The sequence below is a fragment of the Anomaloglossus baeobatrachus genome, chromosome 3, assembly GCF_048569485.1.
Source record: "Anomaloglossus baeobatrachus isolate aAnoBae1 chromosome 3, aAnoBae1.hap1, whole genome shotgun sequence".
Lineage (NCBI taxonomy): Eukaryota > Metazoa > Chordata > Amphibia > Anura > Aromobatidae > Anomaloglossus > Anomaloglossus baeobatrachus.
In genome coordinates this window covers 273,693,320-273,707,419 of record NC_134355.1, presented here as the reverse complement: position 1 = coordinate 273,707,419, position 14,100 = coordinate 273,693,320, and the positions used below count along the sequence as shown (strand labels likewise).

The following is a 14,100-nucleotide window of genomic DNA, read 5'->3' as shown; positions in this document are numbered from 1 at the left end:
TGGTCAAATTGTTCATGTTTGGTTTATAGCAAACAGACGAAGTTTATATATTTTGATAATAAATCTAGTTTGCACAATTTTAATTGTACGGTTATGGAGATTGTAAGCTTTTGCGGGCAAGGCCCTAGCTTCTAGTGTTGGAGTTGTTAACTAGTTATTTCTCTGTAAAATCTGATTTTGTTTGTACATGTACCATTTGAATTGAAAAGTGCTGGTACTATATGAGTGAAGACGACTTATGCGTGATGAAGTTTGGAAATTGGTTTAAATTTAGCAGACGCATCTGTCAACAAAAGGGTTACAATTTGTTTGAAAGACTTAATGGGTGCAGAAACAAAAAGTCACAGAATAAAAGAATTTCATTCTTGTGATAAGAAAGGACATAGACCATAAAATGGCTGGCTCTGCGAAGTCTGTGAAGCAGGCAGCACACACAATGCGTGTGCCGGTAAGGTATGTGCAGAACACCTCTAGCTATGCAGAAGTGTGAGAGCACATTCCTCTCATAGGCAGTCTGTGAAATGAATTGTGCATGCAGCAAGGGAGAAGAGGAAAAAACTCCAAGCTGTTTGACGTCACTTTGGAAATGAGGAAACAAGCACAGAAAGGGGAGCTCAGTGCTGGGAGCTGACAGTGCTCGAGCCTATTGGTCTGCTGCTGTCTGCCAGTGGTGACCGACTGCAGCACCTCCCAGCTGTAGAGCCCTCACCAATACACAGTCCTATAGCTACTCACACTGCAGCAGCCTCAAACTAAAGTAGAACCCCCACATCCACCACAAGCCGGGACCCTGCTCCTCTTTCTATTAACCCTTCCATTACTAATGAACCAGTCCCAAAGCTAATCCTGGATGCTGCTGCTGGACTCTGCAGCACAAGTCTACATGCACAAGCAGCATCGATCACACATTTCAAGGCAATCGGAGGTCACTGAGCTGCAACTATGGTTAAATGTCTTGTTTAATGGTTGAGGTAGGTAGCCTTTATTACATTTGCATATGATCCTAGCAACAGGGATAGATCAGACTTTGCGCAGCAAGTGATGAAGCTGGATGTCATTAATATTGTTATTATTTTACATGTTGCTTTGGTCTTGCGATTCGATGATACAATTATATTTCCATGGTAACAGGTTTGTGGTATCTGCGCCCTTCATGTTGCCTCTATGGCAGGTCTGATTTGCCATAATGAGAGATGTGTTTACTAATGTAGTTTGTAAAATAAAGAAAAAGAAACAATAATAAAGTAGAAAAAAAATTAAAAAATGCATAAATACATATATACACATACATACATACATACATATACACGCACACACACACATATATATATATATATATATATATATATATATATATATATATATATATATATATATGTACACATAAAGAAAATTGTTTAAAAGAACTCAAGTCCTCAGTGGTTGATACCTTTTAATGACTAACTGAAAAGATGGTAATAATTGCAAGCTTTCCAGACTACTCAGGTCTCTTCATCAGGCATGGTATATGTACACATACATGCATATATTATTATTTATTATTATAGCGCCATTTATTCCATGATGCTTTACATGTGAAAAAATTATATATATATATATATATATATATATATATATATACACGTACACATACATGCATATATAAATGCAAACTTATATTTATACATATATATATTTATATATACACACACACACTATATTACACACGCTCATATATATGTATATATCTATACTATATACACACTATTACACAAACATATATATATATATACACACACACAGACTATATACACGCACTAGACTATTTAACAATTAGTTATGGCGTATATGTATATATGTAACGCATAAGCAATGAGTTATGAGCATGGTTAATAGGAAAGTGTTTCTTCTCCTGCCCAGAATGGCTTGATTTGCCAGACTATTTTATACAGATAACAGCTCTATTTTTATAATGCTCTGAGTGGTCACGTCTGAATATGACAGTAAACATGTACTAGACAAGTTATTGCCAGATAACACGCTGGTACATCGTGGACGATTAATGGCGGCCCAAGCTGTACCTCAATCAGGTTTTTATCTGTTACAATAAAATGTACAGGTCGTTTATATCCAATATGTGCATATACAAAGGTACCATGGAACACAAGTGAATCCAGATGCTGCTTCTACAGATGTTACAATGTTACTTGTTGCAGCATAAAAAAGACTTAAATTGGCAAACAAACCATTACAGCTCTATATTCACCTAAATATATGTATACATATTTGGGATTATTTGCTTAGTTGAAGTTTAGAGGTTTAATTTGGTGCAGTCTAAAATTAATAAAAAACATGGTTACTTTTCCCTTTTCTTCCATATATTTTGTTTCCAGCCGTTGGAAAAAGCTACTGCTAAGTTAAATCTAATAGTAAAAATAAGAATGAATCCTTTGTGGCCTAGGCAGCAATACAAAACTCAGCCCCCTCATGCAATGCAGAGCTTGTTGGGAGATTGCTGCAGTGTGTGAATGTACAAGGCACTGCATAGCATTAGTGAATGAGTACAACAGGTATTGACAACTGGGCATGGCAGAAATGTCTATATCTATCTATATACGTATAGTTTATACATATATATATATACATACATACATATATTATCCAGCAGTTATGTCATAGGCAAAGTAGAATGTTTGTCAACTTAAGCTGCTGCGTTTTGGAGCATCAGCTGTTCCTACTAGTACGTAAAACATGCCATCATTTGCAGAATCTGCTTTTTCAATCGTTTGAATGTGCATTTAAAAGGAGACACCTCTAGGAAATGACATTTTTAGTAGAAAAGTAAGTGGGAAAACATTTCTAGTGATAGTTAAAAATTCAAAAATATGTGATAATAATGACTTCCAGTGAATGATATAGTACAACCTTAGAGTGCCAAATGCTATATTGTAGAAGAGAATTTGCATGGCTGATCAGGTAGAAAGAGTTAAATCCTAGTTTTCTTGACAGGCAATAGGCTGGACTGAACGTACCTATTACATTGCACTTCACATTTACATTCATTTATTCGTTAGTGTTTCTAAGAATGGTTGGTGTTGTGAAAGGTGTTACTTTGCAATGTGCTGCAGTTTTTCCAAGCAGCCTTGGAGTTAAGGACTGTACATATATTATCAGGGAAAAATGCAGAGGATGTGGTATGTGCTGTGAATGGACAATTGCTATTCTGCAGTGCTTGGTAGAAAAACAGGGACTTTGTGTGTTGCTTCCACACGACTGAGACTCCAGCATCCCCTTGGCTCTGTCTTGTGGACGCTGCCGTTGGTGCAATAATAAGCTCTTTAATACCAGACTTTTGGATAAGCTATGGATGCTGATTCTGTCTCGTTAGTTTGGCATCAATCATTCTTGCAGTTCTTTCTGCTTAAAGTAAACCTGTTGCCTAGTAAAAGCTACTGAGTGGCCTAGCCTGATATTCATGAGAATGTTACAATATCATTTCTTGAAAGTTTATCTAATTGTTTTTTGATGCATTGATAATGTGGTGGGGTAAACGTAATTGAAAATAGGTATTTGTTCTTACCTTAGAAGAGATGGAGATCTCCAGTCACCAGGCAGATCCTTTATGAAAAGTTATGGATTCTGATCTACAGGGCACCATTGCATGCCTTCCTGATGTGGCAATGGAAAATATAGTTTGTCCAATGGGTCTCCCATTGTCTACCATTCAACACCACAGATGAGACCGAGCATACCCTAAAGAAATGAAGGGAAGGAGTGCACTATGTATGGTACTCATCATTGTCATATTATTATAATAATAATAAATAATATTAATAGTCTTAATAGTTTTTATTTATATGGCCCCAATATATTGTCACGAGTGTCTCCTGTCCTTGGGAGACCTTTGACGGTTTGGGATCTGAGTTTCGCATTACCTTTTGAAACTCTGGGTTTTAAATTTGCTTTTTTATGCAGCAAGGGCTAAGGACTCTTTACTTGCTCGTAGTTCCTTGTTACTCCAGTCTCAAGTGTAAAAAGTTTGTGACCACTCCCCTTTCCTTTAAATAGTCACATGTTCCATCAGCTAATACCAGTTATAGAATTCATTTCTGATTTGAGCACCGTGGGGGGGAGGAAGTCTCTGGAAGCTGCTGGAGTCCTTTCATTTGCAATCCCGGGGTTTGTCTGCAACTTTGGTGTTGGTGTATAGTTTCATAGTTTCATAGTTTCATAGTTTTTAAGGTTGAAGGGAGACTCTAAGTCCATCTAGTTCAACCCGTAGCCTAACATGTTGATCCAGAGGAAGGCAAAAAAAACCCAATGTGTCAAATAAGCTCCAATGGGGAAAAAAATTCCTTCCTGACTCCACATACGGCAATCAGAATAGTTCCCTGGATCAACACCCTGTCAGAAAATCTAATATACATTACTGGTAATATTATATTTTTCAAGAAGAGCGTCCAGGCTCTGCTTAAATGTTAGTAGTGAATCACTCATTACAACATTATGCGGCAGAGAGCTCCATAGTCTCACTGCTCGTACGGTAAAGAATCCTCGTCTGTGATTATGATTAAACCTTCTTTCCTCAAGACGTAGTGGATGCCCCGTGTTCCAGTCGTAGGCCTAGGTGTAGAGAGATCTTTGGAAAGGTCTCTGTACTGTCCCCTCATATGTTTATACATTGTGATTAGATCCCCCCTAAGCCTTTGTTTTTCCAAACTAAATAACCCCAAGTTTAATAACCTGTCTTGGTATTGCAGCCCACCCATTCCTCTAATAATCTTGGTCGCTCTTCTATCTACCTGTAAGATTATGCTATTTATAACCTTCTATACTTTTGCTATCAAGAAAAGCATCCATTCCTCTCTTAAATTCATTCAGTGAGTTGGCCATCAGCACTTCCTCAGGAAGAGAGTTCCAGAGCCTCACTGCTCTTACCGTGAAGAACCCTCTTCTATGCTGATGTAGGAATTTTCTTTCCTCCAATCGAAGAGAATGCCCCCTTGTTCTTGTCATAGTCCTTGGTACAAACAGATCATGGGAGAGATCTCTATATGGCCCTCTGATATATTTGTATATATTTATTAGATCTCCCCTAAGTCTTCTCTTTTCTAGAGTAAATAGACCTAATTTTGATAACCTTTCCGTGTATTGTAATGCACCCACTCCATTTATTATTTTAGTAGCCCGCCTCTGAACCCTTTCAAGTTCAGTAATGTCTTTCTTGAGCACCGGCGCCCAAAACTGCACACAATACTCCAAGTGTGGTCTGACGAGTGATTTGTACAGAGGGAGAATGATGTTTTCATCTCGTGCCCCGAACCTCTTCTAATGCATCCAATCACCCTATTTACTTTGGTGGCTGCTGCCTGACACTGGGCACTCCAATTTAGATTCTTATTGACTAAGATGCCTAAGTCTTTTTCCATGTCTGATTTCCCCAGCGGTTTCACATTTAGTAAGTAATCGTAGCATCTGTTTCTCCTTCCCATGTGCATAACCTTACACTTATCTGTGTTAAACCTCATTTGCCATTTTTCAGCCCAATTCTCCAATTTACTCAAATCCATCTGTAGTTGCAAACTGTCCTCTTTTGTGTTAACTACCTTACATAGTTTTGTATCATCTGCAAATACTGATATTTTACTCTGTAAACCATCCACCAGATCATTAATAAATATATTAAATAGTAGGGGGCCCAATACAGACCCCTGTGGCACCCCACTAGTAACCCTGGCCCAATCTGAGTATGCGCCATTAATAACCACTCTTTGTTTTCTACCACTAAGCCAGCTACCTACTCATCTACACACATTTTCCCCGAGCCCAAGCTTTCTCATTTTACTTAGCAGTCTTTTATGTGGGACAGTGTCAAATGCTTTACCGAAGTCGAGATAAATGACATCCAATGATTCTCCTCGGTCCATGTGAGAGCTTACATCCTCATAGAAGCTGATCAGGTTAGTTTGACAGGAGCGATCCTTCATAAATCCATGTTGATATGGAGTTAAACAATTATTAACATTGAGACATTCCATAATAGTATCCCTTAAAAACCCTTCAAACATTTTACCCACAACAGATGTTAAGCTTACCGGCCTATAGTTTCCAGGTTCCCTTTTACACCCTTTTTTGAATATTGGTACCACATTTGCTAGCCGCCAATCCAGTTTCTATAGAGTCTTTAAATATAAGGAACAGAGGCCTGTCTATCACACTACTTAACTCCCTTAATACCCGAGGGTGAATGCCATCAGGGCCTGGTGATTTGTCAATTTTAATGTTACTAAGTCGGTTCTGCACTTCTTCCTGGGTTAGGCAGGTCATACTTAATGAAGCGTTTACATTATCACTCTGCGTTTCCCGTGGCATATGCTTTTCCTGTGTGAACACAGTTGAGAAAAAAGTATTTCAAACATTTGCTTTTCCCACATCGCTTTCTATGATTTTACCCTCATTATTCTTTAAAGGGCCAACACCATCAATTTTAATCTTTTTTCTGTTTATATAATTAAAGAATAGTTTGGGATTTGTTTTGCTTTCCTTAGCAATGAGTCTCTCAGTTTCTACTTTTGCTAAATGTATTTGTTTTTTACACATTTTATTTTTTTCTCTATATATTTTTAATGCTTCTTCGCTGCCTTCTTGTTTTAGCTTTTTAAATGCCTTTTTCTTATTATTCATTGCCCCTTTTACATCCTTATTTAGCCACTTGGTTTTCTCCTGTTCCTAGCCCTTTTATTTCTGCATGGTATGGCTAGCTCGCAGTGGGTGTTTAATACCGATTTAAAAATGTCCCACTTATTTTCTGTGCTCCTATTTTTGAGGACATTGTCCCAATCAATTTGGCGAAGGTCTTCTCTAAGCTGATCAAACTTTGCTTTCCTGAAATTCAGCGTTTTTGTAACCCCCCTCCAAGGCACCTTACTGAAGGACAAGTGGAATTGTATTATATTGTGGTCACTATTCCCTAGGTGCCCATCCACTCGTACATCTGTTATTCTATCTGGCCTGTTGCTTAAAATTAAGTCGAGAAGGGCTGCCCCTCTAGTTGGGCCCGGCACAAGTTGGGACAGATAATTATCCTTAGTTACTGACAGAAGCCGGTTTCCATTCTGAGATACGCAGGTTTCAGTTTCCCAGTCTATATCGGGGTAGTTGAAGTCCCCCATAATAATCACCTCATTGTGATTTGCTGCTTTGTCTATTTGTTTCAATAATACATTTTCAGTAGTTTCTGTTATATTTGGTGGCTTATAACAAACCCCTATGAGGATTTTATTAGTTTTCCCTCCTTGTATCTCCACCCATAGAGACTCCACCTCTTCATTTCCCTCTTGAATATCTTCTCTTAGTCTGGGCTTTAAACTGGACTTTATATATAGACAGACTCCACCACCTTTCCTTTTTTTACGATCCCTCCTAAACAATTCATATCCTTGCAGGTTAGCCGCCCAGTCATAACTGTCATCTAACCATGTCTCAGTTATTCCTACTATGTCGTATTTTTCCTCATACATTACCAGCTCCAGTTCTTCCATCTTATTGGTCAGGCTTCTTGCATTGGTCAGCATGCAGGAAAGAAGTTTTGCTCTCCTTTTCTTAGCTTCCTTCTTAGTACCCTGTCTTGGGTCCTCTTTACGGCATCTAGTATCCTTGATTAGTTTGTCCTTCTGCTGCATGTTCTTGTCTGCTGTTTTTTCTCCCATCCCCTCTTCTTCTAGTTTAAAGCCCTCCTGATGAGTGTGGCAAGCCTTCTGGCGAACGTGTGTTTCCCAGGTTTCGTGAGATGTATCCCGTCTCTTGCGAGAAGTCCATCGTAGAGGTAATTCACTCCATGGTCCAAGAATCCAAATCCTTGCTGCCTGCACCATCGTCGTAGCCAGTTGTTCAAATCAGGTATCCTATTCCATCTTCTGACACCATGGCCATCGACTGGGAGGATTGATGAGAAAACAACCTGTACGTTCCGTTCCTTTATTTTCTTCCCCAGAATTTCAGTCTTCACAAATACTTGGTAGATCATTTCTTGCCGTGTCGTTTGTTCCTACATGTATCAATAGGAACGGGTATTCGTCCTTGGATCCGAGTATAGTTGGTATCCTGTTGGCCACATCCTTGATTTTTGCTCCCGGGAGGCAGCATACTTCTCGTGCGGTTATGTCCGGCCTGCAGATAGTTGCCTCCGTGCCTCTTAGTAGTGAGTGGCCCATAACTACCACTCTTCTTTTCTTTCTGGACGCACTGCTTGTTGCTCCTGAGTGCTTTTGAGTGTCTTTTGTTTCTGCTTTTGTTGACAAAGTAACTTCTTTTGATGATACTGTGTCTTCTCCTGTAGATATGGTATCATCCTGAGCTGTGCCATTTTCGTTCTCCAGCATAAGGGCTTCATATTGGTTGCTAAGCTGTGTGGGTGGTGACGACCACTTGATACGCTGGCTTCTTTTGGTCATATGTGTCCACTTTTCAGCCTCTGTATGTGTTCTGAAGCTTTTCTCACTTTCCATATCCTGAATGGTTGCTTCTACCTCGTCCAAGAAGTCATCATGCTCTTTAATTAGCTTCAAAGTTGCTATTCTTTCTTCCAGTCCCTGCACCTTTTCCTCTAAAAGGGCAACAAGTTTGCACTTTTGACAGGTGAAGTTGGATTTATTGTGCAGCAGATCCTTTTGTATATGTTCCCCTCTCTGTCTTTCTTCCTCTCTTTTTGACTTTTGCAGTAGTGACACTACTCTGGGGGAGTGGAGGGATAGCTATGGACTATGCATGGGATGGTGACGGGGAAAGTACCCGTATAGAGATGTTATGGATCTCAGGGTTCAGACACATTGTGAGGAGGTGACCCATCTACTGTTAGGGCCTTCCTAGACTTTCCATCCCTGTTGTATTCTCTAGGTTGCACTGTGCGCCAGGTATTCCCATACAAGAGCGGGACTTTGTAACTGGCCCAAAAAGATTTTTTCACGATTACTGATGAATCTAGCTTGGTTTTTGCTCAACAAATCCAGTCTATCACAAGAGTTGATGGATCTGCAGTCGCAGGTTTTGCAGCAGCTGCAGCAAATTGTGGGTCTGCTGGTCTCACCTCCTTGCCAGACTCAGGCCCAACCCAAGATTGCCCTTCCAGACAGGTTTTCTGAGGGGAGGGACACATTTATGATGTTTAGGGAAGCTTGTAAATTATGTTTTTCAAGGTCTGCCCTCGTTCGTCAGGGAGTGAGCAACAATGAATGGGGATTGTAGTCTCTCTTCTACAGGGTGATCCCCAGTCTCAGGTCTTTTCTCTAGCATCCGACTCTCAGTCTTTGCGGTTGGTGGATAACTTTTTTACAGCTTTGGACCTTGTTTATGACGACCCTGAATGCATCTCCATTGCTGAGTCTAAACTTCGTAAGCCCCAGCAGGGGGCACGGACGGTGGAGGAGTACTGCTCTGTGTTCTGTAGATGAGTAACTGACACCCAGGGGAATAATCCTTCCCTAAGGAGTAATTTTTTCCAGAGTTTGTCAGGTAGGCTTACAGATGCATTGGCTCAGTATGCGACTCCAGAGTCTAGCGACCGCCATGGCTCTTCATATAAGACGTCTCAGGGATAGATCTACATTGACCACCACCCCCTGTAGTTCTTCCTAGGGAATAAGTTCCCCTTGTACTTTGATGAACCCATTCAGTTGCGGGGGGGGGGCGTCTCTCAGACTAGTTTGCTTGTGGTTCGCCATGAGATTGGGTATGCTTTTACTGTGGTCTTGAGGGCCATTATACAGGAGTTTGTCCATCTTTACTCAAACAAATAACACTTTTTGAAAGCTGCATCCCAAAGGTCGTATTGAGGGAGGCGACCTGGGTGTGTACATTTCCTTCACATTTACATCCCAGTTCACCATAACTGCTGAAGTGGTTTTTGGTCCAAAAAATGGGACTGTTTCTTTTCTTGTGGACAGTAGAGCAAGTGCCAATATAGTGGATTCTCGCATTGGTTGGACCCACGGTCCCATCTGTAGTTTATTAGCAAGATCCATTCCCATACTGGCTACTGATGCTGCTCCTCTCAGTCAGGGAAGTTTTTCCCAAGTTGTGCATGATGTGAATTTGCACATAGGGACTCTGCGCAAAGTGGTTCTTGCTTGCTACAGTGTCAGAAGGTGACCCGTAAGGGCCTTCCTACCCTTTTCATCCCCATGGTATTGTCTTGTATCACCTGTGTTGCACAGTGTGCCTGGCATTTCCTTGCACGAGCATGACACATATTCCACAGGAATGTTCAATTCCGAGAGTAGATGTACAAACAATATAAGACATTCCCCAGTAACTAAAGATGAGCGAGCAGTACCATGCTCGGGTGCTCGTTACTTGTAACAAGCATTTGGAAGCTTGGACGGGCGCAACCTGAGTACCTGAGTATAAGGGAAGTCAATGAGGACTCGAGCATTTTTCTAGAAGATTTTCTGGAAAAATGCTCAAATTCCTTATTGACTTTCAATATACTTCTTACCGAGTTACACTCATCAGAGTATCCAACTGCACGTTATGACTACCGAGCACCCGATCATGGTACAGCTCGCTCATCACTACTAGTAACACATAATTCAACAATCCAAACAAGTGAACTGAGGGCCCTGCCTGCGAACTTTCAGTCTATGAGAAAATAAAGGTAACAAAAGGTAAAAAATACATCATTTTCATATATTTCTTGTGCTTATATAGCATCAACATACAGTATATCATAGTACTGTACAGAAGTTACCAAAGTTTATATCAGCCTCTCTAGCAATGGGGCTCACAATCTAAATTCCTTAGGCAGGGCCGGCGCCAGCACCCGGCAAACCCGGTCAAATGCCGGGGCCCTGAGCTGCCGGGGGGGCCCACTCGCGGTGGCAGGAAGGAGTGGCGCACCGCTACTCAGGGGGGCCCGGTGGCCGCGCTTTCACCGCCCCCCGCCGAGGATCGCGCTTTCAATTGCATCGGCATCGCAGGTGCCGATACAATTGAGAGCAATGATGAGAGAGTGAGCGGCGCGCTCCCTCTCTTATCATTCTCCCCGCTGTGACTGTCGGTGTTCTTCTGACAGCTCTGCAGCAGAGCGCGGTGATGTCATCACTGCGCGCCTGCTGAGAGGTCAGAGCAAGCGACAGCAATGGACGACGCGCCGAGGAGACCGGATCAGTGGGGGAACGAGTGAGCCGCCCCTCTACTGACACTGGGCTCCCCTGACTCACAGGCCGGCCACTACACAGCGGCACTAGTACACATAGGGGTCCGGCAGCCGCTCTGCAGAGCCGGCTACCGGGCCCCTATGTGTAGTGCCGCTGTGTAGTGGCCGACAATGCGACCGTCAGGGGGCCGGCCTGTGAGTCAGGGGAGCCCAGTGTCAGTAGAGGGGCCCCTGACCTGGAGAGGCCCACCAGCCATTTCTGAGCTGCAGGAGGGCTCCTGACCTGCACAGAAGACGGAATAAGCCATCCTGCAAGACCTGCGATGATGTCATGCCCATGTGACTGTGTGGGAGGAGACACAGGATGCTGGGCAGAAAGCAAAGATACTGAATCCTGAAGGAGATTTGGACACATGACTGGTAATAAGAAAAGAGGGGACATGAGGGGAAAGGGGGCTGCAGGGTGAGTGGCATATGAGGGCTGCAGACTGTGACAGAAGGATGTGAAGGGGTGCAGAATGTTTGAGAGGGGTAAGTTGGGGTACAGGCTGTGTGAGATATGGGGAGCAGGGTGTGTGAGATATGGGGGTGTAGTGTGTGTGATCTGGGGGGTGCAGGCTGTGTGAGATGTGGGGGTGTAGTGTGTATGATATGGGGGTGCAGGCTGTATGGGGAGCAGGGTGTGTGAGATATGGGGGTGTAGTGTGTGTGATCTGGGGGGTGCAGGCTGTATGGGGAGCAGGGTGTGTGAGATATATGGGGGTGTAGTGTGTGATATGGGGGTGCAGGCTGTATGGGGAGCAGGGTGTGTGACATATGGGGGTGTAGTGTGTGTGATCTGGGGGGTGCAGGCTGTATGGGGAGCAGGGTGTGTGAGATATGGGGGTGTAGTGTGTGTGATATGGGGGTGCAGGCTGTATGGGGAGCAGGGTGTGTGACATATGGGGGTGTAGTGTGTGTGATATGGGGGTGCAGGCTCTATGGGGAGCAGGGTGTGTGAGATAGGGGGGCAGGGGAGTAACTACCGCGGTCGCAGGGGTCGGAAGGAGAAGAGAGGTACTTGTTTTTTTATTTTGCTGGCTGCATGACACATGGAGGCCTGGGGGTGCTGGCTGCATGATACATGGAGGTCTATGGGACTACATAATAAACATGAAGGACACGTTATACATGGAATATAGGGGTGCATTATACATGGAGGAGTATAGGGCTGCATAATACAAAATGAAGGACACCTTATACATGGAATATAGGGGTGCATTATACATGAAGGAGTATGGGGCTGCATAATACAATATGATGATTTATGGCGTTATATTATAATACATATAGGACTATGGGGGCTACATTATAATATATGGAGGAATATGGAGGCTACCTTATACATGGACTAAGTACAAAATACCAAAAGACACGACCAATCCCGTGCTATCTTTTAAATATGGATAGAGCCATATACAGATAAATGATAGAACAAGAAAGAACAGTACTGTACAACGACTCAGTTGCAAAAACACTTCAATTTTATTTATATAGGAAAAAGTTTTTTCATACAAATAGCAAAAAGCGATAAAAAATAGAGACAGATGGTTTATGCCACCAGGTGGCGCTCTCACCACAACATACGGCAGGTAAAAGTACACATGCAAAGATAATATTAGCGAGTGCACAGCCTAGGGCTCACCTATAAAGAAGTGGCCCATGGTAGGGTACATTACAAAGGTAGTAGTGCAAAAAACCGCTGATCCAAGATACCAAAGAATCAATATGCCTAATGGCTAGAAATATATCCCTCGATCAGCAGTAGTACTGTTACCATACCTGGAGATGTGGTGGGAACCCTGAACCCCGACCTATAGGTTTCGTTAATAGTTCTTCTTCCGGGGGTGGTCCTGTATATACATGAAGGAGTATGGGGCTGCATAATACAATATGATGATTTATGGCGTTACATTATAATACATATAGGACTATGGGGGCTACATTATAATATATGGAGGAATATGGAGGCTACCTTATACATGGACTATGGGTGTGCGTTATAAAACTGGAGGCCTATGTGGTGCAGTATAATATATGGAGGACTATGTGGTGCAGTATAATATATGGAGGACTATGTGGGGAAGTATAATATATGGAGGACTATGTGGTACAGTATAATATATGGAGGACTATGTGGTGCAGTATAATATATGGAGGACTATGTGGTGCAGTATAATATATGGAGGACTATGTGGTGCAGTATAATATATGGAGAACTATGGGGTGAATTATAATACATGGAGAACTTTGGGGAAATGCATTGTAATACATGGAGAACTATAGGGGTGCATTCTAATATATCAAGGGTTATGTGGGACCCTTTATATTATACGGAAGGCTTTGTGGGGGCCATTATAGTATTTGGAGATCTATATACAAGGGGGGACAAAGATACAAGTATGAGATGGAAATGTTTTGTCCTGAGGGAAAAAGGCTCTTTCCCCCAGCACCCAGCTTTCCCATACTCTACTGTACATCTCTCAGCACCCAGCTTTCCCATGCTCTGCTGTACATCTTCTCTCAGCACCCAGCATTCCCATGCTCTGCTGTACATCTCTCAGCACCCAGCTTTCCCATGCTTTGCTGTATATCTTCTCTCAGCACCCAGCTTTCCCATGCTCTGCTATACATCTTCTCTCAGCACCCAGCTTTCCCATGCTCTGATATGGGAAAGCTGGGTGCTGAGGGAAAGATGTATAGCAGAGCATGGTGAAGCTGGGTGCTGAGGACAAGATGGATATCAGAACATGGGAAAGCAGGGTACTGATAGAGGGATTTCAGATCATGGGAAACCTGGGTACTGAGGGTAAGAGCCAAGTGTCAGCGTCATTATCCTGTACCCCAAGTGTCAGTGTCATTATTCCGTACCCTAAGTGTCGGTGTACGTGGAGGGGGGCCCCGGTCCAAATTTTGCACCAGGGCCCATC

General features: G+C 42.5%; 1 protein-coding gene across 1 annotated transcript in view; it reads left to right on the top strand.

The window, feature by feature from the left end:
• Positions 1-681: 681 nt before the first annotated feature.
• The window catches only part of PDE7B (phosphodiesterase 7B), a 532,107-nt gene continuing 518,688 nt past the window's right edge, over positions 682-14,100 (top strand). The window contains exon 1 of the mRNA XM_075339855.1: positions 682-971. Coding sequence (XP_075195970.1) covers positions 951-971 — 21 coding nt within the window. The 5' untranslated portion in view covers positions 682-950. The remainder of the gene's footprint in view (positions 972-14,100) is intronic.